This window comes from Melanotaenia boesemani, chromosome 4 (assembly GCF_017639745.1).
Source record: "Melanotaenia boesemani isolate fMelBoe1 chromosome 4, fMelBoe1.pri, whole genome shotgun sequence".
Lineage (NCBI taxonomy): Eukaryota > Metazoa > Chordata > Actinopteri > Atheriniformes > Melanotaeniidae > Melanotaenia > Melanotaenia boesemani.
In genome coordinates, this window is record NC_055685.1 from 15,048,740 (window position 1) to 15,076,152 (window position 27,413).

Here is a 27,413-nt window from a genome sequence, read left to right on the forward strand (position 1 = left end):
ATAGTGGAAAGGTTTCAAAGGTGAGACAAGTCTGCTTGATCAAATTATTTGAATTCAAGCAACAGGCTGCAATCTCTCTCTCTCTCTCTCTCTCTCTCTCTCTTTTTTTTTTTTTTTTTTTTTTCTCCATATCCTAAAACACAGAAAACTAAAGAAACCTGTTTATTGCATCAGTTTTTGTTCAGGTTTATCTTATGAGCTAAGGTGTTATAAGACTCCCAAAGGACTTAATGGTGATGAAAATGCTCCTCTTTTCTTCATTTTGCCAGCATTCAATCTGTAACCTTTAAATCACAGGAGAGTTTCTCACAGCTCTTATTTTTTTCCCAAAGGGATAGTACACAGGAGCTGTTTACTCTTTGGACTTTCATCTAGTGATCAACCTATCCTTAGAGGCTCCACACCATACCTGGACTGGTACTAAATTTAATAAAGGCACAACACAGAGAAAAGCTTAAACTGCATTAAACCTAACACTGTTGTGTTCACCCAGGGTATGATGGATAGGCAGCAGAGGAGGTACTCCACCACATTCCGCTTTAAGGGACTGAATAAGCTTCATAAGGAGATCACTGCCTTTCTGATGAGACTGCAGGCTGTTAGGAGGCCATTATGTGGTAAAATGCTGCATTCTTCAATCTTTTTCTTATCAAAGTCACAGGTAAATTCAACTCTGTGCAGCGAGGAACTCCAAGGATGCGATCAATGCATCAATCGGAGGAGACGATCCACCTTAAGACTGCTGTTAGCAGTTATCATCTCCTCCACTATCCTTCTGGTGAGGAAAAGGTTACAATACCTTTATCATAAAGCAGGAGTTTATGAGCGGTGGTTTTAAAGAGGAGAGCAGGTGAAAGACCCAAGCCCACCTCTAACTGTCAACTGAACAGCAAAAGGGCAATCAATAAAACCCCAGACATTATCGAACAGCTTCTCAAAAGAAGTTCCCTGGATATGTTTGACTGGGCCGTTTTTTTCATTCATCTTCTCAAAGCTTTCATTTCTTAAAAGTATTGCTCCTCCTACAGCAACTCACATCTTAAGTCATCACCAGAAGAGTCTAATTGTGACATAAAAATAGATCCCTCCATCCTGCAGCTGCAGAGAAACAAAGTAATGCTTCAATGTTTTAGGTTCAGAGGAACTTGTATACTTATATCCCTCAGTTAAATGGATTTTAGTCTCCACAGATTATTGTATTGCTGAACATCATATTTCAACTCGTTGGAAGAACAGTGAACAAATGCTGACATTAAATAATATGACGAGAAAGGGTCGTGTTAGGGGTAGATTGTTACCCCTGCAAGTGTGATAGGAATTATAATGATCCTGTCATGGCCTTATTCTGTTTTTTAGGATTAATACTCTTTGCAGTCCTGCTTCCATTTTTTAAAACACTGTTTCTTGCTAACTGAAGTTTTTACATGCTTGTATCACAAAGCACACCCCTGCTTATCTAAACAGCCACTGTTCCAGCTGGGAGAAATCCCAGTGAAGAGGCCACTGCGTACACTGGTTGGACATGATAACCCAGCAAAGTGGTAACCCATTGTCAGTTTACTAATGCTTTATCATTTTACATCCTCCTATTTAGAGCTGACTGTGATCTCTCTCTACTGTCATTTCAATCTGTGCAGATTCCTAATGGGAAAAAAAATGTAAAAAGTAAAACATCTGCTATACTATTTCTAATGATGCTTATAAGAAGGAGAAAAAAAGGTATTCTGAATTTATTTTAATTCATTGCTAATTTGTTTAATTATTCTTTAGAATATTCCTACTATAATTACTTATTAAACTTTTCTATTTTACCAAGACTTAGTTATTATTTAGAAAAAAGAAAAACAATCCAGCACTCCAATGTGCCTTACTTAGGAAAAATGGACTAATTTAGTAGAGGTCCATAGAGAAAAAATTAACAGGACTCTTTAAAACAGGAGTTTTAAATATTTAAATTTGAGTTTCAAAATTTTAAACGATTTTTGGTGCCATTCCTCTTGTTGTCAAAATGGCCAGTAAGCATTTTCCCTTGTTACACTCATTTCCCCCAATTTTCCTTTCAGTGAGAGTGAAATGGCAAAGCCAAGGGTTGTTTGGGTGAACATGTTAACGTAGTCTGCCTGACTCATTGATCTTTTCTCAGGGTATTTGCGTCAGTTTTAATCTATGGTCCCAAACGTGGCCTTGAAACATCTGTTTCCTTAACAATAAAAAGAATGATGCTGTCCATGATCCTGAAGTACAAGAAGGAGTTTTAATCCTGATAATCTAGCTTCCTGGAACAATCAAAACATAGTGCGAAAGTGCATGGCATGTGCTAGACTGGTGACCTGCCCTGGATGTACCCCATGTTTCCCCTATTGTTACTGGAGACTATGTTTCTGTAACCCTGTACATAAAATGGATTAATATTACCTATATCATGTACAATAACTATCAAGACATCCATAAACTGTAGAGAAGCATCACCTTTATAATCAAAATGACTAATTAAGAAGAGCATGTAGATATAACACTCCTGTCTTTATTATTGCGATTATATTAGTTAAATAGTCTGTATGGATGAAACTAATAAAGTAATACTATTATACTGTACAATTAGAAAGATGTTGGAAGGTGTGTTTCAAATGTTTGTTTTTAAACAAAGTAGATTTAACATATTTAAGAAGAGTTACCTGTTTCACTGTGTGTATGAAATTTATCAGAACATATTACCAAAATGCTAAGTAATTTATTTAAGAGATCAGCAGAAGTTGCTAATTTGTTCATTATTAGTATCGTGTATCAAAGAGTAATTTCTTACTAGCATGAATTCTTTTAGAAAACTAATCACAATATCACAAATTACTCAATTAATAACTTTTTGAGCTTACCTTGAGTATGAAGCATTGTCTTCTATCTACATAACCCAGATAAATAGCATCTTCCGTCTATCAGGAGAAGAAACCTATCCAAAGCTGATTAAATGAAAAAGAGAAAAGAATGGGGCTGTGTTCCAAAATCCCTGTACATCTGCTTCTCTATCCTCATTCTTGCCCTCAATTCCCAAAGCAATCTCAAGTCAGTGGTTCTATTAAAACAATATCGCCTCATGCAAATTGCTACTGTCAAGCCCCTTGGTTTTATTTCATGTCCTTACCACTACTCCCCATGCTTTATGGAGACTGGAAACCACACTGTGCAGCATCAGGTAGAATCAATAGTATCAACAAAACTATTCGATGATGGCTACTAACACTTTCTGGCTAAAACAAAACACACAGAGCAATGTGGTGCTGCTGCCAGCACACCAAAGCAGAGCATCAAACCTGACTTGCAGCTGTTCATCTTCCACATTTTTTGTACAAAGAAATTAGCAGGTGGCAGACTGACACACTGTAAAATTTCATTGTTAATGGCTCACAGAACACAATATGCATTCCCTGAACACAGTGTAAAACTTTTTTTTCTTTTCTTTGCTCTCACCTCTTAACACAGATTTATTTCATTGGTTTCATTAGCAACTGTTCAATTAAATAGATAATTTACATGCTAGACACCTTGGCAGTGCTCAGCGTCTCCTTACATGCATTAGTTATAAGGTTTGGTAGTGCATGCAGGGCTTCTTGCAGAGAACCCTGCTGAGTTCATTAAGACTACTGTCTGCTCTCAGGAATATTCCTGTGTCTTCAACTCTGACAATTGACTTGACTGAGGTTTGCACTCTCCTGGTAATGAGGACTTTGCTGTAGGGCTGTTAGTGAGGTTCAGCCATCCATAATGTGACTTTGCGAATAAAGTTAACTGTCTGATTAAAAAAAATAATAAAATGTTGGCTCAGTTTATATTGCCCCTCCAGCCAAAATAATGACATCAATACAGCTTTCATCAGTACAGCATATCGTTCATTTTGTTTCAATAAACTGTTTATAACTAACAATCCAATCATGATGCTTTATTGAAACTTCAAACCAGCTCTTTAATTTCATCATGTGTCAAATGTTTTTAGTGGGTTACAGCTCTGGACTGCAAGCAAGCCAGTTCAGCACCTATATGAGCAGAATGTGATTTGGATTTGTCTTGGTTAATGTGTTAAAGCCTTCGCTGAAAAGATGTAATCTGGATGGCAGCATATGTTTATAGATTTATCGATGCAAAATAAGGATGTAGTTACTGGAACCTTTGCCTCCTGAAGTCCAGCCAGTAATGATTTTAGCCATTGTCCCTGAGGTTAAGATTCTCTAAATCTGTTATACAATGCCTTATAAATGATAAATGTTCTTTCCTTGAGACATATTATTCCTAATGGTCTATTTGCCCTTGCAAACTTTCAGAGTACATAGGGAATTTCAGGGTTAATCTTAATACCTAAAGGGCTAGTATCCTTTTTGATATGCCACTGGCACCTTATTGCATGCAAATGGTTTTAAAGTAAAAATATTTCTATTCTATTTCATGTTGTGTTTGGACTGTTTTCACTTACATAAAGCAATGTTTAATTAATGCTCAATCCTCTGTATCTGTTTTTCTTACAGACTTGTTTTCCCCCCAGAGAGGTAGCAAATTCTACCTACAAGTATATTTAGTGTAAAAACTAAACATCCTCTTCAGCATTTGCAAGCTGTGATAGGAGATAAACGTCACTCTGCATCCCTTAAATATTAACATAAAAGCAGAAGTGAGTGTCCCCCATGAATTAGATTCAGCATAGTAATTTGTCTGATTACACTCGATTATGTCTCTTTTGCAGCGTTGTCAAACTATCAGTGACTATCACTTAATTGGGATGCGTGAGCCAAGCTACACATACTGCAGAAAAAGCTCCTGACTTTACCATAAAAGTTCATTCTGTTCAAAAGAACAGTGTTTCAGCTGAAGTCTACAGGAGCTGCCAGCAGCGGCAGGATGGTCGCCACAGTCAGCTTACAATAGCTGACCTTCGTCATCATGCAACCACTGCGACTCTGTGTCCATGGCAACCACAGAAACAAGCCTATAGCACGGTCAATTACACAAGAGGTTTCATTGTTGTCCAAGCTACCACAGTGATACACTTCATCACTGACACAAAACAACCGCTACCCAAAAAGACCTTCCAATTACAGTAATCAATGTTAATCATACAAACAAGGTGTCTTGTTTTGCCTGGCTCATGAGAAGAAAACACTGAATGATTTCTTTTGGAGCTGGTGTGACACCATAATTATAAGATGTGGTTGATTACTCATTTAATTGTGGTAATAATGGATACAATATTTAAAAACAAAAGTTAAAGTGTAAAGGTAAACTTTGGTTTCTGTGCCGCTTGCAAAGAGGCCAAAAGTATGGCAAAGCAAAGTCTGGCAACTTCAGTACAAGCAGGAACTTCTGAGCCTCTAAACAAATAACCTTTCTGTTCCACTGTCAGTCATTATGTTAATTCGCTAATGCAGATTAAAAAGTAATTGTTAACAGTGTGTACACAGAATAATCTGCCTTGGCTGACTGCTGTAGAGAAGATAAAAAGGCTGTAGAGATGTCCAGTGGAGGGCATTATATGCTTCATTACACACTTTTGTTCTTAGTGAGTTCATTTAAACAGGTTGTGGGAGTAGATCCAACTGGAAGTTTATCTCCTGCTTTTTTTTCCCCTCTGGTCTAATCTGACCTTGTGTACAATCAGTTGATTCTTTAACCTTTTCCTGTAGTAAAACTTGGGCTGCCTTGATCAAACTAACCTAACATTTCTCTGAATGTTCACACAGGCTTTATTTTTGCCTGCAGATGTTAAAGAGTTGAAAGTGAATTTAAAAAGAGTAAAAGTGCATTCCAGATGTGTGACAAATTTTAGGAAAGCCAAAATAAATTAGTAGGAAAACACAACAAATATAAATGCTTCCACACAGGTGCATGAATTAATTAAGCAATTAGCATCCAATCACGCTCTGCAGCATGTATGAAACTGATGAGCAGGACCAATCGGCTTCTAATTACCACCAACATTAAAAGTGGAAAAGATCATAGTTACTTTGAAAAATCATGGTTTGAGCTCAGAAAGCAACATACTAGACTGCTCAAAGGGAGCATGTTTTACCAGGAACGCTGACTATACACGGACATCTTTGGAAAAGACATCAGTTAATAAAGCCAGCTGTGTAACTGACGGCAACCGTTTGATGACAGAGCAGTTCTTCCTCAGATGACTGAGATTGTGATCAGACTGTCAGAAAGAACAATTACATAAAAAATGGGATTTTACAGCAGGACTGTAGAGAACTAAGTGATATGTTCATCAGTCATTCGTTATCAAATTCTGAAGACATATTCTAAAAGCAAAGATTACCGGTAAAAACTTTATTACTGAAAAGATGCCATGACCAGACTTAAAGATGGTTAACTGACAAATATCAGTAAGTGCTACCTATTAAAGCTCATGATGGACTAATCAACTGGCTTTTTAATCATTTCTGCTCAGGATGGAGCCATGACTGCCATCAAATGCTATGATTTTACACCACCAGCCTCTTGAGGAGGAAAATGTTAGTTGGAACATTTGAACAATAAAATATGTGAACGGAAAAATGGCACCTCCATCTAAAGTGCTCGACTAACTCGTTCTGCACATACAGTGTGTTACTGTCACAGCTGACACCTTTTTGCAGCCTCATTTGTGTGAGATGTTCACGCTAAAAATCTTAAGACAGACGAGCTCTCTCTGCGTGCCATGTGAAAGTACAGACAACCCAGCCGGGTATAAGAAATATTTCTTATTCAGGTGGACAACCAGTGATGAAACACATCTTACAGTATAAGAGAATGCAACAGATCACAGGGGCCTGCCTATTTTATCTGGTGATGTCATGCGGTGAAAGAAAATAATCACAGAGCTTTTATCCTGTGTACAATGAAGTCTTTATGATACCATTAAGACACTAATGTTTTATTCTTTTGTTATGTGCAAGGTACAAGATCATGGCAGAAATTACAATATAAACACTTTATGTGCGTTTCGTTGATGAAATTATCAGGGTTTCGAGATACTGTTGGGCCTGTCCACCTCCAGAATCATTTCAGTTTCGAAGCGAAGGGGAGGGTAAAAGGTCGGTTGTCTTACAGCACAATTCACAACATCTTCCTCTTCTCAAACTCCTGCAAAGAACAACAACAGAGAGGAAGAAGAGAAACAACGTGAGATGAGGTTAGACAGATGTGAATGATTTATTCATGTGGAATTCACACGGCCCGTTTTGATCCTGCGTATCAGATGTGCTGTAGAAGGAGGAAGGAGGAGCGCACTCCAGCTCTGGAGTGCATTTTTTTTCATCCTGGAGAGTGCAAATCATGTCATGTAGCATGTACGTGTCAGTTAAGTCCCAGTTGTCAATATGAAAACAGCTCACTTCCTGTGACTAATAGGGCCAATACATCTGTAAAAATCTGATTTATGTGAGGTTATAGTTGCTGTGTTTATCTGCATAGTCCAACCATGTGACTTTAAATGAGAAGGCATTATGTTAGCCATTAAAAAGGATGTAGCTATTTACATATTCAATTTGGAGAATATCACACAAATTGCTGGATGATAGAATATGTTGTTCCCTGAGAATTTTCCATTCCGGGGAGGGTGGCAGGGAGGGGGGTAACTTAATGCAAATGCCATTTATCAGGTCTACAGAACACACAAGTACAGAAGCACATGTTGGGCCATTCCTCTGTGGCTTGGAGTTACCTGGAGATCTACTGCCACCCGGAGGAGGAACGAGGTTCCTGTTTTTAAATATCTTAAATTCTCCCAAGGCTGCCTCACCACCTAATCCTGATGTTTTTTAAGGACATTATTTTTGGATATATTTAGAGAAAAGTGGAATACTGCGGCCTTGTTCGCTAGATTTCTGCTTTACAGTTGGGTTAAAAGGGTTCAGTAATTACAGGGAAAACTGTAAATGACAACACAAAGAAAGATTAATTGAATGGAAAGAATGGCAAGAAAAATGGTGGTTGTGACATAAGGAGAAAAATTATTCAATGGTGAATGGCAGCAGATGCACAACAACAGTCATCACTCAAAGGGAAAATAGCAGAGCTGTTTGTGAAGGATAGAGGAAGAAAACACATTTTCTGACATGCAGTAAGGTAGTTGAGATGTCATGAGCAAGAGGAGGAGGAAAATAAGGAAAGGTTGCCACACAAAGGCAACAGATGAAAACAGCCGTGGACTAAAAGTGAGAAGGGCAAGTAGAAAAAAAAATGTGATAGAAAAACAAGACGTTTAAAAACTAGCTATTAAAAATGCTTTAGTAGCTACACCTGAGCTCTTAGGCATCGTAAATAAGATCCACTATGGAGTGAATCTATTTTGGAGTCAAAGTTCTTAATTATTCTTCCGATCATCAAATGTTCCGACCGTTCCACTGAATCATATTTTGCTGACAAAGATCTCAAATGTGGTTTTTGCCTTTGCTTTTATAACCTGACCTGAAGAACTCAGTTAAACACCAAAACTAAAATTAGTAAGGCTCTCACACACTTCTGACTTACCAGGTACATTTAGTTTATAGTTTGAGACTCTAAATATTGATTTTTCTGACTCAAATTTTGACTGCTGCTTATAAAGTTATTAATAGCCCATGTTATTACTGCTAAAACTGCAGATTTGCAATTTTCCTTCCAACTTCAGAAAAAAAAACTAATGTAAAAATTACTGAAAATTTATTTTTTTTTTTTAGCCTAGATTAGCCGTTGCCTCGCAGCAAGATAGTTCCTAGTTTGAACCACTGACGTTCTCACTGTGCTAGGTACTCCAGCTTCCTGCCACAGTAAAAAGCATACATGCATAAATACAATGGATGGATGAATGAATAATTTTCTAGGTGAGAACAATGACATCATATAAAACAAGCTCCCTTTGCAGCAGGTTTAAAAGCGAGAAGCATGCAAACATCCCCCCTGGTCTGAAAAGGACTCTGCATGAGTTCCACCTTGAACTTTATCAAGTCGTGAAGGTTTTTCTAGATAACACACAAACTGGTTGCTGTGTCATCTTCCTCCTGTTATCCTAGATTTGAACTTTTCATGTTGATAAGAAGCACTTGCGTCGCCCTGCGGCCATGCCTCCTAAGTCCATGGCTGAAAAGCATTTCAAATAAACTCAGTGCTGCCAGATTACAGGAATTCAATTAGTTATTGCTCATAGCTTCATGTTCTCCATCTTGAAATGAGCATTAGACAACATGGTTCGACCAAAATCAAATGACAGTAAAAATATTTTAACTGCAACACTGATCAGGAGCCATATGAGCAGGCTCTGCCCTGTTTAGACATTTTAGTAGAAATTTGATGATTCACAAGCCTGCTGCAGATAGAAAAGGAGGTCCTTTTGTTAGGCCAATGCTGCAAGTATAATCCTTACATTATTTACTGCTGATTAAATATCACATTTTGCAGATGCACCTTTGCACCACTTGTGTCGAGGGGCGTGAAGGTCAACAAATGCAAATGTTCACTTCACCTGACGGCTCTGACTACAGCCACTGTCGTCTCTGGACACACCCGGAGTGTTAGATTCACTTGCTGCTTTTACGTGTTATTACTTCGATTACAGCGGTCAATGAGATTAACAGAGATGTATGAATACAACGTGTGGCAAAATGAGCAACCACAAAGCACGTTTTTCATCATTACGTGAAATGATTATGAATTAAACTCCGGGAAAAAAAATGTCATGTAAATCCATATCTGTGTGCAGTAGTCCCGGCAGTGGTAATGAAAATATAAGATGATGAATGGCTGTAATACATGCTTTCACTTTTTATACATCTTGTTAATGGTGCCTCCCTTGAGATAAACTGAAATAAAGAAGCTGCAGCGCCAACTCTGCCACCGTCAACACACACTTATTAATTTTGGACTTTCTTGTCTGCTGCGTTTTTTTGTTAGCAGCACATTATAAGGTTTACTCTCACCACCCTCACAAAATCATGTTTACAAAAAAAGAAAAAAAAAGGGGTTGTTGATTTGTGACAGCTCTGTAATTAAAGATGGTACTTGAGGTGACGATCGCCTCCAGATATCTGGATCTTAAAGTAAAGCATAGTTCAAACATCATTATACTAACTCGGATCTTAGTGCCTTTCTTAGATGGAGAAAGTGCTTGTTTTTGTTTCAGAAATTAGATGAAAGATGCAGAAAAATAAGACATTGACTAGAATGTATTTTGAATGTTTCTTCCCTCAACTTTGTGACTGAGCATTAATAAATTCCTTTTACGTAATACTGGAAATGCAAAATGAGAATTCTAAAAGTAACTTAGCATCACTAACGAGATGCAAGTCTCACTTCTTTTCCAAAAACAAGTGGGATATTTTACAGAGCTGCGATTGTTCATCATTCCATTTCATTAAGCGTTCCACATTTTATCTGTGCATGCCGTCTTGCTCGCTTGCATGCACAAAATCACAATCATTGCTTTACTAAGATCAGTGGTGGAAAATGTACTTGCATAGTTTATTTAAAAGTGGCAACACCAAAAAACTCCATTAGGTTAAATAAATATTAGGAAACTGTATCAAGCATCAATAGTTAACATTTTTTTTATTTTATTGAACCTTTATTTTGCCAGGGAAGTCCTGTTGGGATTACAAAATCTCTGAAACGTGTTAACTGGGTGGAATGGCCCTTTTTGTTGCCCAGATTATTTAGTAAAAATCATGGACTTATTGACATATTATGATGTAGGTCCTAAAGGCAGAGCTTATTGTAGCTATTAAACATTAACGGTTTGGTATAACAGCTTTAAACTTTACATGTCCGTAAAATAAAACCTTGAGATCCGCAGCAACTCGGACCAAAACAAAACAGCCAAAACAAGGTGCTTCCAAATAGATCATTAATCTCTGTATCTCAGATAAATCCAGCCAACTTACTGTAGATCACCTTTGTCTCTTTATAGGAGTCATTTTAACCAAAGGCTTATGTACTGACTTTAAAACATTTGTGTGTGTTGGTGGGCATTCTGCCAAACCACCTTGTGACAGCAGAGAGCTCAAAAGCAGGGAATATGCTTTGGTATGATCAGTCATACACTTCTATATCTGAACATGATTCAAACTATTAAAACTCTCTGACGCTTCCCATGTGGGACAAAACTAACTCACCTTGAACATAGTGCTGCCCAGCTGAGCTGGGGACATGCTGACTACAACTCCAGCGGACTGGAGGGCTGCAATCTTTTCTTTGGCTCCACCCTTTCCACCAGCAATGATGGCACCAGCGTGGCCCATCCTACGGCCAGGAGGAGCAGTTAGTCCAGCGATGAAGGACACCACAGGTTTTGCCTTAGCTCCCTGGGCAATGGAGAGAAAAACGAAAAAGAAAACAACACAAATGAAAACACATCAGCATGAAATGATGAGCATAAGGACGAAAAGCTCAGGGGAAAAGTGTGACTTGAGTATGTTTAACAAAACGGTGCAAGAGGAAGAAAATGAGCAAAACAAGGGGAGGGAGTGGGTGGTTGTACAAAAACAGAGAATTAGCTTTCTACACCTGCATTTTATTCATTCATTAGACACAAAGCACCTCATGTCCTCCCATTAGAGTTCCATGATAACAGGCTTGTCTAACCAGTCATCTCTGTCTAAGCCTGTATTAATAAAACAAAGGGTCAATCAAGACATTTAATTGCATGGGCTGGTGTATGACTAGATAGGGGCTCAGGCTCCTGCCATTTCATATCATCTCATTTCTGAAATGGTAATTAGTCATGCAGCCAGTGATTAGCTCAGCGCCTGTCTATGCTGTCTGCTCATTGATGGATGTTACATTCAACAGTTAAGATCATTTCCAAGGTGAAGAGAGCTAATATTTCATCTTTGGCAATAACATCATAACTAGCAAGAGGGATGAAGCCTGCTCGTGTGCATTTACAGCAGCTAATATTTCATACTTTGAAATAACAGCCTAATTGCAGAGGACGGCTGTGTGCGCGTATGGGTGTGTGTGCGCAGGTCGTAGCTCATCTGCTAGACTGCGTTCGCAGAGCGAATGTGGCATGTTTAACAGCCAAAGCAATACAGCAAAGTCCTTCAAAGACACTCACTTGTGCTACCATCTCAGCACCAAATTTAAACACGACGCTGGCAGGAAGAAGATGGAAGCCATTAAAATAAGCTGGTAATGAATTTTGATAATTAAGAACAGCAGGGAAATGTTGAGGGCCCCGGCTCAAAATGCACCGCTAACGAGAACGTTAAAACACAAAATGTTAAAAGGGGAGATGGAGTGAGAGAGGGAATATCACTTTAAAATGCTCCAAATATGTTATAAGCATCCGCTCTATGCATCGAGAATGTGGGCACAAAATAAATTGGCAGCAAAGGGCCTGCTCATAAGTCAGAGCACGTTCTGAGTACACAAAGCACCCTCGTGTGAATCAAGCCTTAAATCTACCTCAAACGAAAAAGGTTTAATTACTCTATTAATCCCTGCCTCCCTTGACACTGTGTAACAATTCATAGAGGGAGGAGAGTCATACTTCTATTCATCCTCCCCGTCTTCTGTTTTCCACTGTTAGCAGCACAGATTTATTACCGTAATTAGAAGACCAATAGGGGAGTTCCCCTGTCTTTGTGTGCCAGCATGACTGGAGGAGTGCTTTGTTCTATGAAGACACCAAAAATTAAAAAACCTGGTTCAGAGGTGAGGAATTGTAATCACTAAAAAGTCAAACTTGTGCTATTATATGCCCCTAAAACATGACAGGGTAGCATGTATTTGTACATAACACACTTTTCTAACCTGTCTTGCTTCTAACTACAACCTCACCCCAATTTTCCCTTTCTACTGAATTACAACAAGTTTAGTTGAAGTCAGTGGAGACAGGCTGGGCAAAAAGTCAATAGGCTGAAAATGAAAGAAAAAATAAATAAATAAACCAGTAAACCTGCAGGTTAGCTTCTTTCCCAAATCCTCCAGCCCACTTTATTTACATGAAGTAAACTCCTGAATGTTTATGCGGGCTTACACCGATCTGTAGGCTTTACAAAGCTTTTACTGCAAGGTACATTTTTTTAAGGAGGGGGGGGGACTTTTTAAGATTATATTTCATTGCACACATAGAGCCTCACTTCAGATGAAGACTCAACGATAAAATATGTCCTGCACCATAAATGTCTGACAGCAGAACACACTCACAGTATTAGGTTGTTTTCCCCTCACAGATTGAAGCTGCTGGTAGAAAAACAGTGTGCTGTAACTCAGCTGTAACACTGATGGATAATGAAATCAATACTTTTGGTGTTATGTGTCTCTCTCAAACAGGAGCACAATATATTTTGCTGTTTCTATGACACAAATCGGTCTTGACTCCCAACATTTCATTTAACACAGGGTTCACTAGATATTACATACATGTGTGTGAGAATTTGCTAATTTAATGTTAAATGCAGCGAAACGTTTGGTATTTTATATGATATTTTAGTGTCTGTCGGAAGATGAGTTTTCCTCACTGCTTTGAAGCAGCACAAGCTAATTGGGGGGGTTGTCGGTAATATCTCATGATGATAAAATAAACAAAATTATACCTACAAATCGTGGGATGCTTTTATTTACATTTTACAGTGTTAAAACTTTGGATTTAAACCAGCTCGTATTGAACTCTGATTCTGGTTTTTGTTTTGTTTTATCCTAAGCAGCCAGTATTTTCTAACACATGGCTTCATTTATGCCATTTTCAGTGTGCATGAAATCTATGACACTGGCTAATAAATGTTTTATATAAAATAAATTTACTGGTGTACTTTTGCTGTGACGATCTCAAGCCTTTTCTTTCAAGCATAAAACATTAGCTCATTTTCTTGCATGTGAGCAGTGTTCTTATTGGCAAGTTTGTCCTCCAACATCGGACCACTTTACTAACTGGTTTGGTGATCCAGAGGTGGGTTGGATACTTTCTGATAGTCTCACTATGACTCAAATCTCATCAAACACCAACTCACTTTTGAATGTTCTGACTACTAATGTGTTCAACTTCATACATAAGATGTGTGCTCTGCTGTTTAGATTTTTATTCTGAACTTCTGGCTTTTGGGTGCAATTAGATGGTGCTTAATCGCTTCAGTCCTTCATCAAAATGACACTGAAGAAGAACTAAATACTCCTCAGCTAAAACTCCAATCAGCATTTGCTGACAGGTGAAAAATAATAAACTACTTCAATTATGTTAGACTGATGATTAACAGAAATTGTAACCCAACGCAGACTGAACAGGGAAGACTGTCGTTTTAAGTATAATTTGTACTGTTGTATCTTAAATTTAACTGACATTAATTCTGGTTTTGTAAACCTCTGCTGATAATAGAAAGGGTGTAAAAGTTGTGTGTATATATATATATATATATATATATATATATATATATATATATATATATATATATATACACACATTACAAGGAGGTCTCTCTCTCTTCTTGTGTGTTTTCAAAACCCCAAAACAATCTGCATGCAGAAAATGTAATGTTACATTAGGGAAGACACTTTGCAGATTGTCTTTTTGAAAGTCATGTTCCAGCAGGTTTTGCTTCCCAACAGCATTTTGCAGGGGCATTATTACTGCATCCTGGTCTTAGCACTGCCCAACAAGATTATAATTGGTTTGAAATTTAAACAAGCCAGAGGTATTATTTTTATTATTAAAATTTTTCCCCTTTTAGTTTAAATAAGAAATAATAACTGGTGCAGACAGACTAATCTCTGGTGCTGGCACAGAGCCGTGAAGATAAGTCTGGCTATGTGAGACTAGTGTTCCTGTGACCTGAATTCAAATGTATTCAAATGAAGAAAAAAAAAAAAGTTAAGCTCAATTCAAAGTGAAAACAATGTGTCCTGACGTCTTTGTTCAGGCCTTGACTATTAGAAATAAGGTCTAAAAGCACTTTTTATGAACAATTTTCTACACAACTGACTTTCAACGTGAGATCTGCAGCTTACTCCCATGCTCTACTGGGTTTTTTCATGCATGTGATTCATTTGAACTGTCCCTCACTGTCAACACTCTGGGTGATTGGGAGGGGGTGTTTGTACTTTATTTGTTCACTGAGAGAAGTTATTCTCCTGAGACGCCAGCAGGAGATTTGCATGCATTAGAGCAGTTGAGGGCAAATCAAATCCATTTTTCAGCTGAAACACACCCTGCATGCACACATACACAGAAACAAACACATACACACTGAAAAATTAACATGGCAAAATAATCTGCAAAATGCAAAACACCAATTTCAGTCCTGGTGAAGTTATAAATGCCAACAATAAGCTCACAGCCGTTCAGCAACAGAACTCATCACCCTACTGCCTACTGCTTTTTAATCACATATGGGCATCAGGAAATGTATACTGTTCGTCCACGCTGCAGACTTCTCGAGCATGACCTGTGAGTAACACCTGCATCCCATCTGTCACTGTTTACCTGGATCATACAAATCAACACAGGGAAATGAGAGGAAGCCCGAGGTTGTGATCAAAGAGACAGAACACGCTTGCAGCTCCACCATGTTCTCACTGTGTGATGGGATGCTGTGTTCACTGGAGTGGATAGATTTAAAAGGGCATAACTAAGTGCTAATTCCAAAAAACAAAACATTTTTCATATGAACAGATATGTGAATCACTGAAAATATTACAAGGAGAGTGAGGTGAAATAAAGGTTGTCCAGTTTCTTATTTGCTTACAGAGTTGTGCTGTTTCAGGTACTCGGCTGCGTTCTCCTCTGCGTTCCCTCCAATCTCTCCAATAAGGATGATGCCCTCTGTCTTGGGATCCTGCAGGAACACCTCCAGACAGTCTATGAAGTTTGTACCATTAAATGGATCCCCGCCAATACCTTGCAGGAGACAAAAACAGTGGATGACTCAATACTCTCAAAGGATAATTCAAGTGAATATCTGAGGATCACTTAGTCATTCAGCCCACGAGTCAGATGAAAAAAAACAAAAAAAACAGGCGGCTTCAGGTCAATAAAATCTGACAACCAGCATTAAGACACAACCCAAACTGTTTCACATGGCCACATTCAGTGTAGCTTGGTCAAGCAACCTTCCACTGCACAACATAGCATTTCGTGTCCTTATTGGTGTTGAGGTTGGTAGAAACAGTAGTAGTATGAGCAAGCTACAATGAGATGGAAAAAAAGCAGTAAAGCTCTACAGAACGAAGAGAAAGTCTTTCCTGTCAGGAATCAAGTTAAACTGGTATAAAGTTTGCCAAAGCACCGTTCTCCACTAATTCTACATTTTACTCCAATTGGTGCAAACAAAACTTATTTCAGCATTGAACACCAATTATGCCTTTCTTTCCACATTCAATAAACATACTTTACCAAGCTTTTGCTAATCAAAATGGTGCAATAGTGAAGAAAAATTTTGAAGAAAAATTTTGAACCATGTGAAAGAGCACAATCGCCATCCACAAAACAAGTCTGGAACAATGTGGCCTCGATTCATACTACAAGGGAAAAAATATTAATGATAACAATGATAATTAAAAAAAAACAACCGGCAACACCAAGAATAAAGAAGACAAGAATAACAAGCAATGAGAATCATATTACCAGCATCAAAGATGAAAGTGATGTTAAATATTGTATTAACTGTAATTTGCAGTTGCCTGGAGGAGATGCAAGAATCTTTAGAAGTCTAAAGCTGACCCGCCAATAAACCCCCATAATGAACTTTACAATATTTAATACCATTACAGCACTGGCTTTATGAAGTCTGACTGGAGGATACTCCATAATTAAAATGTTTAAATAATAATGGAGTCAAGTTGTTATTCATGAATTGGCCTGTCCAGGCTGCTCCTGAATATTCATTTTCTGGTGGTGCATAAATTGGTCAAAATAAATTTTCAGTAAGATTAATTTATTTCCTGTGAATTGCCATAATGTGTAGAGATGCAGACAATGTCACTGCAACCGTTTTAAGGTGCTGATCAAATATAAACAAATAAAGCTTGTATTCACAGTATATCTAACTGCATCCGCAACTACAAGCAAGTACAATGAACAGTGTAATGCCACAGCTTCCCATTACACTATAAAGATCCACGTGTTACCGAGTCACAGCACGAATCAAAGAACTTAAAGCGGAATGGAAACATGGGTAGATGATGGAAGGTTTTCCACATTAACTCTTTGGGATTGCGTAGATTCTTCTGAGAAGTCACCTGGTTTTAAAACATTTAAATAATCTCTGTTGCTAAGTAAAAGTCTATGTTGTGGTTTTGTTTGCAGTCACAGTAGCAACATCGAAAAGAGCTGCAGCACAGCGGTAATCATCTTAATTATTACAGATGTCCTCAAAGTTTGTGGTGTAATTTGAACTAGGGGACACGGTCACTACTTTGCGTGCTCTCTAGGTTGATGATGTGATCTGGCTGACAGTGACTGGTTAAAATTCTTTCACCAGTAGAGAAATTAATGATACGTTCTCTCATGGTGCTGCTTTTGATTTGAGTTTCCAGCTGAAAGACAAAACAAAGGAAGTAAATAATCCACATGGCTTAACAAAAGGCCTAAAGATCCCTGCCTGAGATGTTGTCATGTCCCCTTTAGTGCACTTCATGCATTTGCCCATATTTTTGCTCAGAAGGTATCCCTGGCTTAAAGTTGTGGTGCTTGTTGATAAATCTTTTTCCAGTCCCTCCAACCCCCAACAAGTCAAGGTAAATGGTTGACCTTCCAGAGTTTGGTTCTGCTGAAGGTTTTCCTTCTTGTTAAATGGAACTTTTTCCTGTTCAGCATCAGCTGCCTCCCCATGTATGCTTAGGATGGGGAAATGAATCAAGGGAAGATTAAACTAATTCCTATTCCCCCTTAAACAGCTGACGACTGCGGTGATGTCACAATGCTAAGCTCTCATTTACTGCTGAGACACCAGACTCTGACCCTCTTTCCCCCTCCCTGACATGGTGATCCTATTGCACTCAAGTTCAAATCAAAAAGGCCAAACAGAAGTAATGTTTATCTCAGTGTAGGTTCAAGTCACCAGGCCATTCCAGCCAAATGACATCAGCACTCAGAACGCATATGCTGTTTACATTTCACACAACTGTGACCTACAGAACTGAAATATTACCACACACTTTACTTGGTCATAAATCAAACAAACATACTATTCTTAAGATTTTTGAGAACATTTACAGGCAAAGATCAAAAATTTGACTTTTGATTTTTTCAAGCATCCCCAAATGCAGCACTGCTGTTGCCTCCTCCCTCAACCAATGGTAAAGCGCCATTACAACATGTGATTCAGTGGAGGAAGCCGGCCTGCAGTCGAGTATTTGGAAAGAGTGAGCGAGAGTAAAAGCGGAGGAAAGTAAAGTAAGGAGGTTTAAATGGAGCCAAGTGGTAGTGGCGAGAGTCACCCCCTCACCCGAACCAAACTTGTACCCAAAAAATGTTCGCATTTTAGCAGCGATGTGGACGTATTTTGGATTTAAGCCAGATGATGACAAACAGTGCGAGTTGCTTTATAAAGTGTGTTTTGCCCTGGTTGCAGCACCGCAAGGCAACACCACAAATCTCTACAATCACATTAAATGTCACCACAAAGTACAGCATGATGAAATAAATAAATGAATAAATAAATATATGTGTGTGTGTGTAATATATTTTATATGTAATATATACCTGTGGAAAAGTGATGTTCAGTGCAGTTTAATTTTTTGCATCTGTTGATATAACAGGGAATTTGATTTTTCAAATGAGGAAATAAAAAAAAAAATAAATAAAAAAAAGTCTGTTCAGATCTGTTGTATTTATTTCTTATGGCTCTATATGCACTTTTTTCCAGAGTAATTTCAACTGAAGACATTTTTTAACAGAGAAAATACGTCACTGGTAGCTTACCCACACAGAGTGACTGGCCCAGGCCTACTTGCGTAGTTTGGTGCACAGCTTCATATGTCAAGGTGCCCGATCTGGAAACAATACCTGAAAGATAGTTTGTTAAAAACATCTTAGCATGTTGGGTGTGTACATGTTGCCACACACACTAAACACGCTGCTAAACATTTTGAAAAAGGTTCATAAAATAATGAAAATGATCAAGCTGCTATTTCAAGTCTCTTTATGAAATTAAATTGACTTATCGTCATAGTAAAAACAGAGCATATCAGTATCATGACAGGGCTCTCCAACAGGTATTATGCTGTTTGAAATGAAGACAGTAAAACAGAAACACTGTACAGGTTCACCAGCCAGCAGCAGAATGTGTTGATTATCAAGCAGTAAACAGCGAGAGCTCATTTTAGTACAACGCTGTAAAAAAAAAAAAAAAAAAATCAGCTTAGTTCATTGAGCTGGAAAGTGAAGGTAGAAGTGTGTGGCTGTCTCTCTCATCTTTGACTCAGTGTTTGATAAAGGATAGGGTCTCAATCTAGTGATTTTGTTTTCTTTTCTTGTTAATATAAATGATGAAAGGTGGCCTTTAGGCTAAAATAACCAATCTGTCATAAAATAAGTTTTTGCAGCTAAATCAGTGTCTTTAAACAGGAAAAGCTGGAGAAAAAAATTACTTATGCATCTGGGAAAGTGACTGCATTACTATATAATTAAGTTGTGATGTAAGGGACTGAAACACACTGACACACTAGCAAGCGCAGCCCCTTTAAAACATCCACATGAAGCAGCTAGAAGCCTGTCTGGCGCAACAAAGCTTCGGCTGGTGGTCACGTGACTTTTGGCATGCTGAAGCAATGTATCAAAATAGTGCTCGCAACACGTGAGCTTCATAATGGTTCGACACAAGTGTAATGGTGAATCAAGATAACCTTCAAGTGGTGGGATTTTTTAAATACCTTGATGCTGTTTTTGACTCTTGCTTAACATTTATGGAACATATAAAGAATGTTGCAACAACAATTAAACATAACTGAGCTAACTTCCATCGTATACGACCATCTCTGACTACAGAGTCAGCCAAAGTTTTTATGCAAGCCACAATATTTTCTGATTTAAGCTACTGCTATAGAACCTGGTTACAAACAACTGCCAGCAGGCTACAACCTGTCAGTTCGAAAAACCAAACAATAAAAATCATGGCTAAAAAAACGTGTCATTTCCACTACTGGGATATTATGTAAAAACACAGCACCCTCAATTTTGACAGTTATAAAATTTTCTTGGACACATCTCATTCATAAAGTACTGAAATGTCCCACAGCATTAAGCATCTATATTCATAAAAAAAAAGGTTATTAATAAAAGGAGATTGTAAAACTCCCAAGTGTAAAAACAAATTCAGTGAAACTGTTATTCTGATAATTCAGAGGTACACCATCTAGGAATAAAATACCAGTAATCATCAGGCAAAGCAATAATTATTCATTATTTAAAAATAGTCCTAAGCAATGGCTAAAAACACACCAACAATGTTCCCTCCAGGTACAACACAGATGGTTGTTGTTTCCCATCATGTGTTCATTACTGTATGTTATATATTCTTGGAATTGTCATTATATGAGATTAGATATTGACTATAATCTTGCATATTTACGTGGAAATGTCCATTAATATGCCTGGTCTCTATTCTTTAAAAAAAATTATTGAAATTGAAATACAGAGTCGAGCAGATGGACTCAAGCATAACGTCACTAGTTTACTGCCACAAGACGTATTTGTAATTAACCTTTAGTGTTAAAAAATACCAAGTACTTTCATTCATAAAGTAAAACAAGGAAATATTTTTCTGATAGTTAGATGTGTGAGATCCTCACCGATTCTTCCACTTTTGTGAATGTGTCCCGGCATGATGCCAATCTTGCATTCCCCAGGCTGTAAAAAGAGACATTCTGAATGAAAATATAGTACAATACCACAGCAATTATATAAACATTTAATATTCTCTAACACTGGAAATGTAGCTTTACTACTTCTAATCTTAAAATCTGTCTTTACTCATTTTATATTTACTGGTAAACAAACATATCTCTATGTAGATTATTTTGTTACTTTTTCTAAAATGAATGAATGCACACACTCATTTTTTTTGGAATAATATAATTTTTAATGTATGTATTAAAGCTGAATATGATAACTAGTGCTGAAGAAAAAACATTCTACTTCTATTAGGTTTTCATTTCACTATTATATCAAATACCCATAGCTCATTAAAAAGGAATTTTTACTTTAATCTCTGACAGCGTGAGTGAGTGTGTGCTTACGTTGATGACTCCTGGGCAGTTGGGTCCTATGAGACGGGTGCTGCTCTGGCGCAAGAGTTTATGTTTAACTTTCACCATGTCCTGCTGGGGAATGCCCTCGGTGATGCACACCACCAGGGGTATTTCTGCATCAATGGCTTCAATGATGGCAGCTGCGGCAAACGGTGGTGGTACGTAAATGACACTGGCATCTGCTCCTGTCCCTTCCTTTGCCTGAGGCAAGGAATAAAAGGAGTTTGTGGTGCATTCAATATGTAAACCCTGAAGTTGTGAAATAGCGCCATCTAATGTTTCTTAAAAAAAAATAAAAATAATAATTTTCAAGATACTGAATTCAAATCTTAAACCTTAGTTTAAAAGAAGGGTAGGGAATTGCACATACCTCCTTGACTGAGTTGAAGACTGGCAAGCCAAGGTGTGTCTTGCCACCTTTACCAGGGGAAACACCTCCAACTAACTGGGAGCCATAATCAAGAGACTGCTGACTATGAAAAGTTCCCTACATGGGAGGAGAAAGCATGGAAGAAGTGTATATGTGAGTAAAAGTGGGATACAGCCATGTCTACAGCACCAATAATGAGATATCACTGCAAAGAATCTTATAAGGAGACGTGCTTCCATCTGGGATTAATCACCCTGGTGGCTAGGTTAAGGCAGGATTTTAGTAGGGGATGAAGCTACCAGTAAACACATTCTTAGAAAAGGAATCAAAATACTGTTGACAAATAAATAATGGTCTAAGCTTAGTTTAATCTCCTTGCGGAGCGTTTGAAAAACAAATCAAAAATGGCGACACGGACTGTAAAACATCTTCCCCGAAAGAGTTTGCAAGAATATTTCACAAGCCATCACTTCCCTGTAAACCGTAGAGGAGGCGTTCCAGCTGAGCTGCCACAGTTGGTGCATTTTATTCCAGATACATTATGTAAATTTACTTGCTTCAACCCAGTTTGCAGACTCCCATCAAACTACATTTTACACAGGAGCATTTTTGATTAACTTTGTCTTAATTATTGAATGAAAATAAACAGATGCCAATATCTCTGTAATAATCAGCCTGTAGTCTAAATTAAGCTACATAGTTGAATACAACCTCTTCCTTGAACTCATCATCCCATTGGCAGCTAATGTAAACTTGTGCTGTGCAAACAAACTTGGTTTAAGCCCAGAGGAAACAAGAAGAGATGTTTAAACAAATTCATCTTAGATGGAAAAATGAATAATAGAAACTCCAGGTTGGACTTCAGGTGTTGTTAATACAAGCTAAACAAATGCACTTTAGATTTTAAATATTTCAGGACAAACTTATGTAAGTACCCAGTGTTTGCAGTCTGTCTACTTGTACTCCTTGCAGGACTTATAAATGTCACTTTTGAGGCTATTCAAAACAAAAACAAAAAAGCAGAGCTGTAGACAAAAGGAAATGGAGGTACAATTATGAGTGGAAGTAACTTATAGTTAGATAAGTGGTGTTTTAACTTGTTCTTAATGGAAATTCTGCTAAACAAGAAGGCGTTCAGTTACAAATAGAATATAGATGATGCAGGAGAGATGAAGGACACTCTGCAAGTGCAAATAAATGACCTGATTCAAAAGTTATAACTAGCCTATTAAGAATAAGTAAAAGCTATGAATCAGCATTTCCCTCACGTTTGTAATAAAGCCCTTCACCCTGCTAACTCTGCTGTTTTGGTCACTCGTTTTTAATCGCAAATGTTGGGACAGTTATTTTGAGAAATGGCTGGCTTATCAGACAAGGACACGGCAATGTGCACTCAATAGCACTTGCTTCATTTCTCATCCTTTTCTAATTACCCAGTGTTCACAGAATCTTTATTTAACAGCTTAACATTGGAAGCTGAAGACTATAAGGACAGAGGTGGGATAGAAAACTGTCCAATCCATGTTTCTGGCTTGCTGAACACATTTGTCATGACTTTAATCCTCCTCGTCTGGTTCAGAGACATCTAAACTTTTCTGCGCATTAAAAACAAAAAAAGAGATATAAAAGGATCGACAATCTGTCTTTCAGAGTTATTGCTAGGGACTCAAAAAAAGACTTTTTCTTTTCTTCAGTATGAGATAATGAATTGTTTGAATTTCACCTTCTTAAGACCGTGAGATGAGCCTGGCAACCATTACATTATCATCAACAAAACAGACTAGAGTGCCAAGCATGTTTCAGCATTTACCATCAAGAAAATTAGTGTGATAATAAAACTAATTTCAAAACCAGCCCCAGTGAGAACTGTTCAATGCAAAATGATATTTATATCTGTGGTGATGAGACTCCTTCTGCTTGGATGTCTGTCTCTCCTGAGAAAAAGGCTCAAATAAAAACTCAGTCAGCTCTGTGCTTCACTTGAGAACGTGCCATGAATTGTCTACTTAAGAATAAAGCTGTAAAAAGAAAAACTTAAAAAAGCAACTAAATCTACCTAAGTGAAAAAGAAGGCTTAACCACAGCAACAAAAACTGTAGCTGGAAACCAACGGTGAGTACTGTAAACAATAAACCGAGACTCTGCTTCTCTTTTAGTCATGTAGAAAGCCTCACATGAGGAAAATAAGTGAATTTGTGTGCAGCAAGAGAAAACTAAGTTTCCCAACAAGATTACTGTAAGATAAACTGCTGTCATGTGATAACACGGACAAGTTGTCAATACAAACCTGCTTCCCTGTGAAACCTTGGCAGATGACCTTCGTGTTCTTGGTGATGTAGAGGTTCTTTCTTGTTCCTGTATAACAGTGCCTCACTCCACTCTGCTGCACTGATGGACAGAGAAAGAACACAGTGACCTTGTGTCTAAAATCATTAAAACATGTTAAATTCATGAGATGAGCAACACTGAATGTGCCAAGTATAGACATGACTATAGCCTGCTGTAATAAACTGTCATCGCAGAGAGGAAAATTCAACAAGTTTAAACAAAAAATCTTAAAATACTCAAACCTTTCTTTTTCCAGTGAGTTGAAGGATTAAAGAGCTTTCACTTTTCTTTGAAGGCATTATTCTCAACAGACTTAAGGACTTTGCAGTATTTTGGCAGTAGCCTCTTTTACTGTTGCCACGCAACACTATTAGCTTTCCTTCAGACACGGCCATTACCATTCACTGAAAATGTGACCACAAACACTTCCAGGATGAACTGTAAATACATTTAATTGGTTGTTTATGCTATGAAGTTGTCAAGTAGGCCTGAATTATTTCTGACAAATATTGCAATTTAATTTGTGATTCAATCTTTTCATGTCCAGCTTCTGCTCAGTGTACACAGAGAAATATATTTATAATATGAGATGGAGGATAACCACACGAGATGAGAATATAGAGCAGTCAAATCATGAACTGCTCTATATTCTAATGCATGGATGCAATGCTGAAATATGCATAGCTTCACTTATCATCTGCAAGGTACAGCCTGTGGCCAAAAGACTGAAGCCTGAAGGTTACATTTTCTTTAGAATAGGTTTATACTTGGTCCTTGTATTAAAAACTAAACAGTCTGATTTCTTTTATATTATTTGCACTTCAGTGTGTCATGTCTCGCTACATGCTTTCTGTATTGCACATGGCAGAGTTCTACCCTGGTGCACATGGACAGACAGGTGCACAATATTGCAGGAGAGCACACAACCAGCAGACAGACAACACGTGTCAGAAAATATACCACTTCAGCCACCTGAAAGTCAGACAAAAATATGCATTTTTAAACCCTCTCCGTAAATTGAATTTGAGGTTCAGATGGAAACAGTCGTGCTATGATGTAAAGTTCATGTCCATTATGGAGAAGCAGCAGAACAAGATGAATCTAACATTATTATAGTTATTTTTGAGACATATTACGGCTTAAAATGGATCCAATATTCTTTGTAGGTTAACGCTTTATCTGAGTTCTGAACTTTACAAATATTTAGAGTGACTCCACTCAGTAAAACCGTTCTTTTTCACTTCATCAGGACATTTTAGAAGTTGGGTTGTTTTCTGTCTTTTTTGTCACAGTTTTTCAGTGATTTATGGAAAATTCATCTGTGATGAGTTTTGAAAATGCACCTCAACTTCACAGCTGGGTGTAGCTGTTACATGATGTTTAAATGACTGTTGCACAGGAAAGACAACTGGAATTATTATTTTTAAACGCTGCAGGATTAAAACCTGAATTAGGTGCTGTGTAACATGAAAGTGAATAGAGTTCCTTGCAATTTGCCAATTATGTTTAAACTGTGATTTTGATTTTCAAAACAATTAATCATTCAGCCCTACTGTTAAGATGTAAATAAAAAAAAATCTATAAAATGAGAAGAGACAGACTAAAAGTGATGTACCAAACCTAAAATAAATAAATAAATATCACGTTTGACAGCAGCACACCCATTTGCTTTATGGTTCCTTTTAGTACCAGTTATTCCAAACTTTGTCTGGGTCTGATACAGACAACAGTTTCCAAAACCTGGACTTAGACTAAATAAGCAGCAGACAGACTGGGTCACAGTGCAAAAGTGTTGTCACAACTATTGCAAGAAAACTGATAGGACAAAGACTGAGCAGGTTTCTTACTTGTGCGGCCACACATATGCAATACATGTTTTATTATACCTTTGATCAAAACAAGAATGATTAAAATTATAACTTGGCGCTCATTGATTGATCCATTTATGGATCAACAGAAATTAAATCAGCCAAAAGAATTAGAATCAATGCATCCAGTTAATAAATAAATAAATAAAAGTGTTTGCGGGCTCTAACTTTTAAAATGTCACCATGAGCTCTGGGAATGTGCGGTGGCCTTTTCTTCCCCCTGCTTCCTGACATTTTATAAACTAATTTATTAAACAATAACTGAAAAAGCAAAGAAATTTGCTGCAGCTTCGCAGTTTTTATTCAGATGTTACTGCAGAATCAGATGACATCACACTAACTTCCACAAGCTAAATCCAGTCGCTGAATGCTGCAACACCAAAAGCTGTCACTGTAGAGCACATTTGTGATGCACAGTGGGCTTAAAAGGATAAGAGATTAGATAATAATTCAATGTTTGTTGTTGTTTTTAATTGAATGGTGTGTGTGGTGTGGCATAATTACAAGAGCAATAAATGAGCAAAGGAGAAGCTAGTGATATCCATTTTAATGTTTTTTTTTTTATTCACTTCCACTAGTACTTGCTTATAGAGATGTGCACAGATTCAAGTGTGTAACAAAAAGGCTGAAAATAAAGGTCACATACTAAAGATAAATTGAAAATAATGTAAAACTTTTACAGAATGTGACGAAGTGACTGTATTGTCGTTTTTTGTTTGTTTTGATTTTAGCTGGATGCATTTTCTTTAGATCAAAATTTGACAGATTAATGTATTTTGGTTCTGCCTTTTGTCGGTCAGGACCAACATATCTGATAAACATAAACTATTGTACAAGCTCCGGATGGATGACTGAACTTTGGTCTGCTTGTAGTGCCTCAATGTCACTGTGCAAAGTTCAGTTTGCTCAAAAGCAAGATATCTTAACACAATGACGATAGTGAATACTGTGCACATTAGTTCTTTCGCATTGTTTAGCAGTACAAACCAGCTGCACAGCTGGCAAAGCAGAGCTGACACAAACTCTAAATTAAACTATTTTAAGTTCATGTTATCACAATCATATCTGCAAGCAATATGACTGAACAACTAATTTAGCTGTCCCCTACCACCACACGCATTAAAATGCACATGCAACTCTGACTGACATTCTGAGAAAACATTCGTTTTCAGTCAAAAGAGCATGCAAGGTCAAATACTTCAGGGGTGGAACTGGGTCTCCACTGGAAGTTAGCAAAAAGTTAGCATGTTAGCTACGTGGCTAACTGTCAGTAAGCTTTACCAGCTTACCTTCATACAACTACGATAGAGGGGCTAATGTGGCTAACTTGCTTGAAGGCTAACTGACAGCTAACCCAGCTAGTCAGGGCAAGACTGTATGGGTCTGCAACGCTCCGCTAACGTACAGCACAGAGACCGTGAGTGCATTCGTTTTACAGAAACAAAACTCACAAACATCTCAACTCATCTCAAGTCAAGTTTGCTTAATTACTTACAAAGCAGCCTTGCAAACAACCTGCTGTGAGACATCTTCGGTCATTCACCAATGACACAAGAGGCTGAGGACCTTACGAACGCAATTCAGCTGACTACAGATATTCCCATGGAGCATGAAAACGGGCTTGAAAACAAGTTATTGTTTCACAACAATTTCCTTTATTATGT

General features: G+C 37.7%; 1 protein-coding gene across 1 annotated transcript; it reads right to left on the reverse strand.

Annotated features, from left to right (window-relative positions):
• Positions 1-6,882: 6,882 nt before the first annotated feature.
• suclg1 (succinate-CoA ligase GDP/ADP-forming subunit alph) lies at positions 6,883-27,349 on the reverse strand. Its single transcript, XM_041983461.1, has 9 exons — positions 27,245-27,349; positions 23,841-23,941; positions 21,554-21,670; positions 21,172-21,384; positions 20,725-20,782; positions 18,857-18,940; positions 15,681-15,832; positions 11,112-11,300; positions 6,883-7,107 (listed from the first exon to the last, which is right to left on the reverse strand). Exons 1-9 carry the CDS (start codon positions 27,276-27,278, stop codon positions 7,081-7,083), a joined length of 975 nt encoding a protein of 324 aa, XP_041839395.1. The 5' UTR covers positions 27,279-27,349; the 3' UTR covers positions 6,883-7,080.
• Positions 27,350-27,413: the final 64 nt, after the last annotated feature.

Bases quoted from the DNA above. Each gene is read 5' to 3' on its own strand.
- suclg1 (XM_041983461.1), bottom strand. From the start codon at position 27,278: ATGTCTCACAGCAGGTTGTTTGCAAGGCTGCTTT. The intron at 20,783-21,171 runs GTAAGCACACAC...CTCTTTTTACAG, and splicing joins ACTGCCCAGGAGTCATCAAC to CCTGGGGAATGCAAGATTGG. The intron at 18,941-20,724 runs GTGAGGATCTCA...ACTATCTTTCAG, and splicing joins TCACAAAAGTGGAAGAATCG to GTATTGTTTCCAGATCGGGC.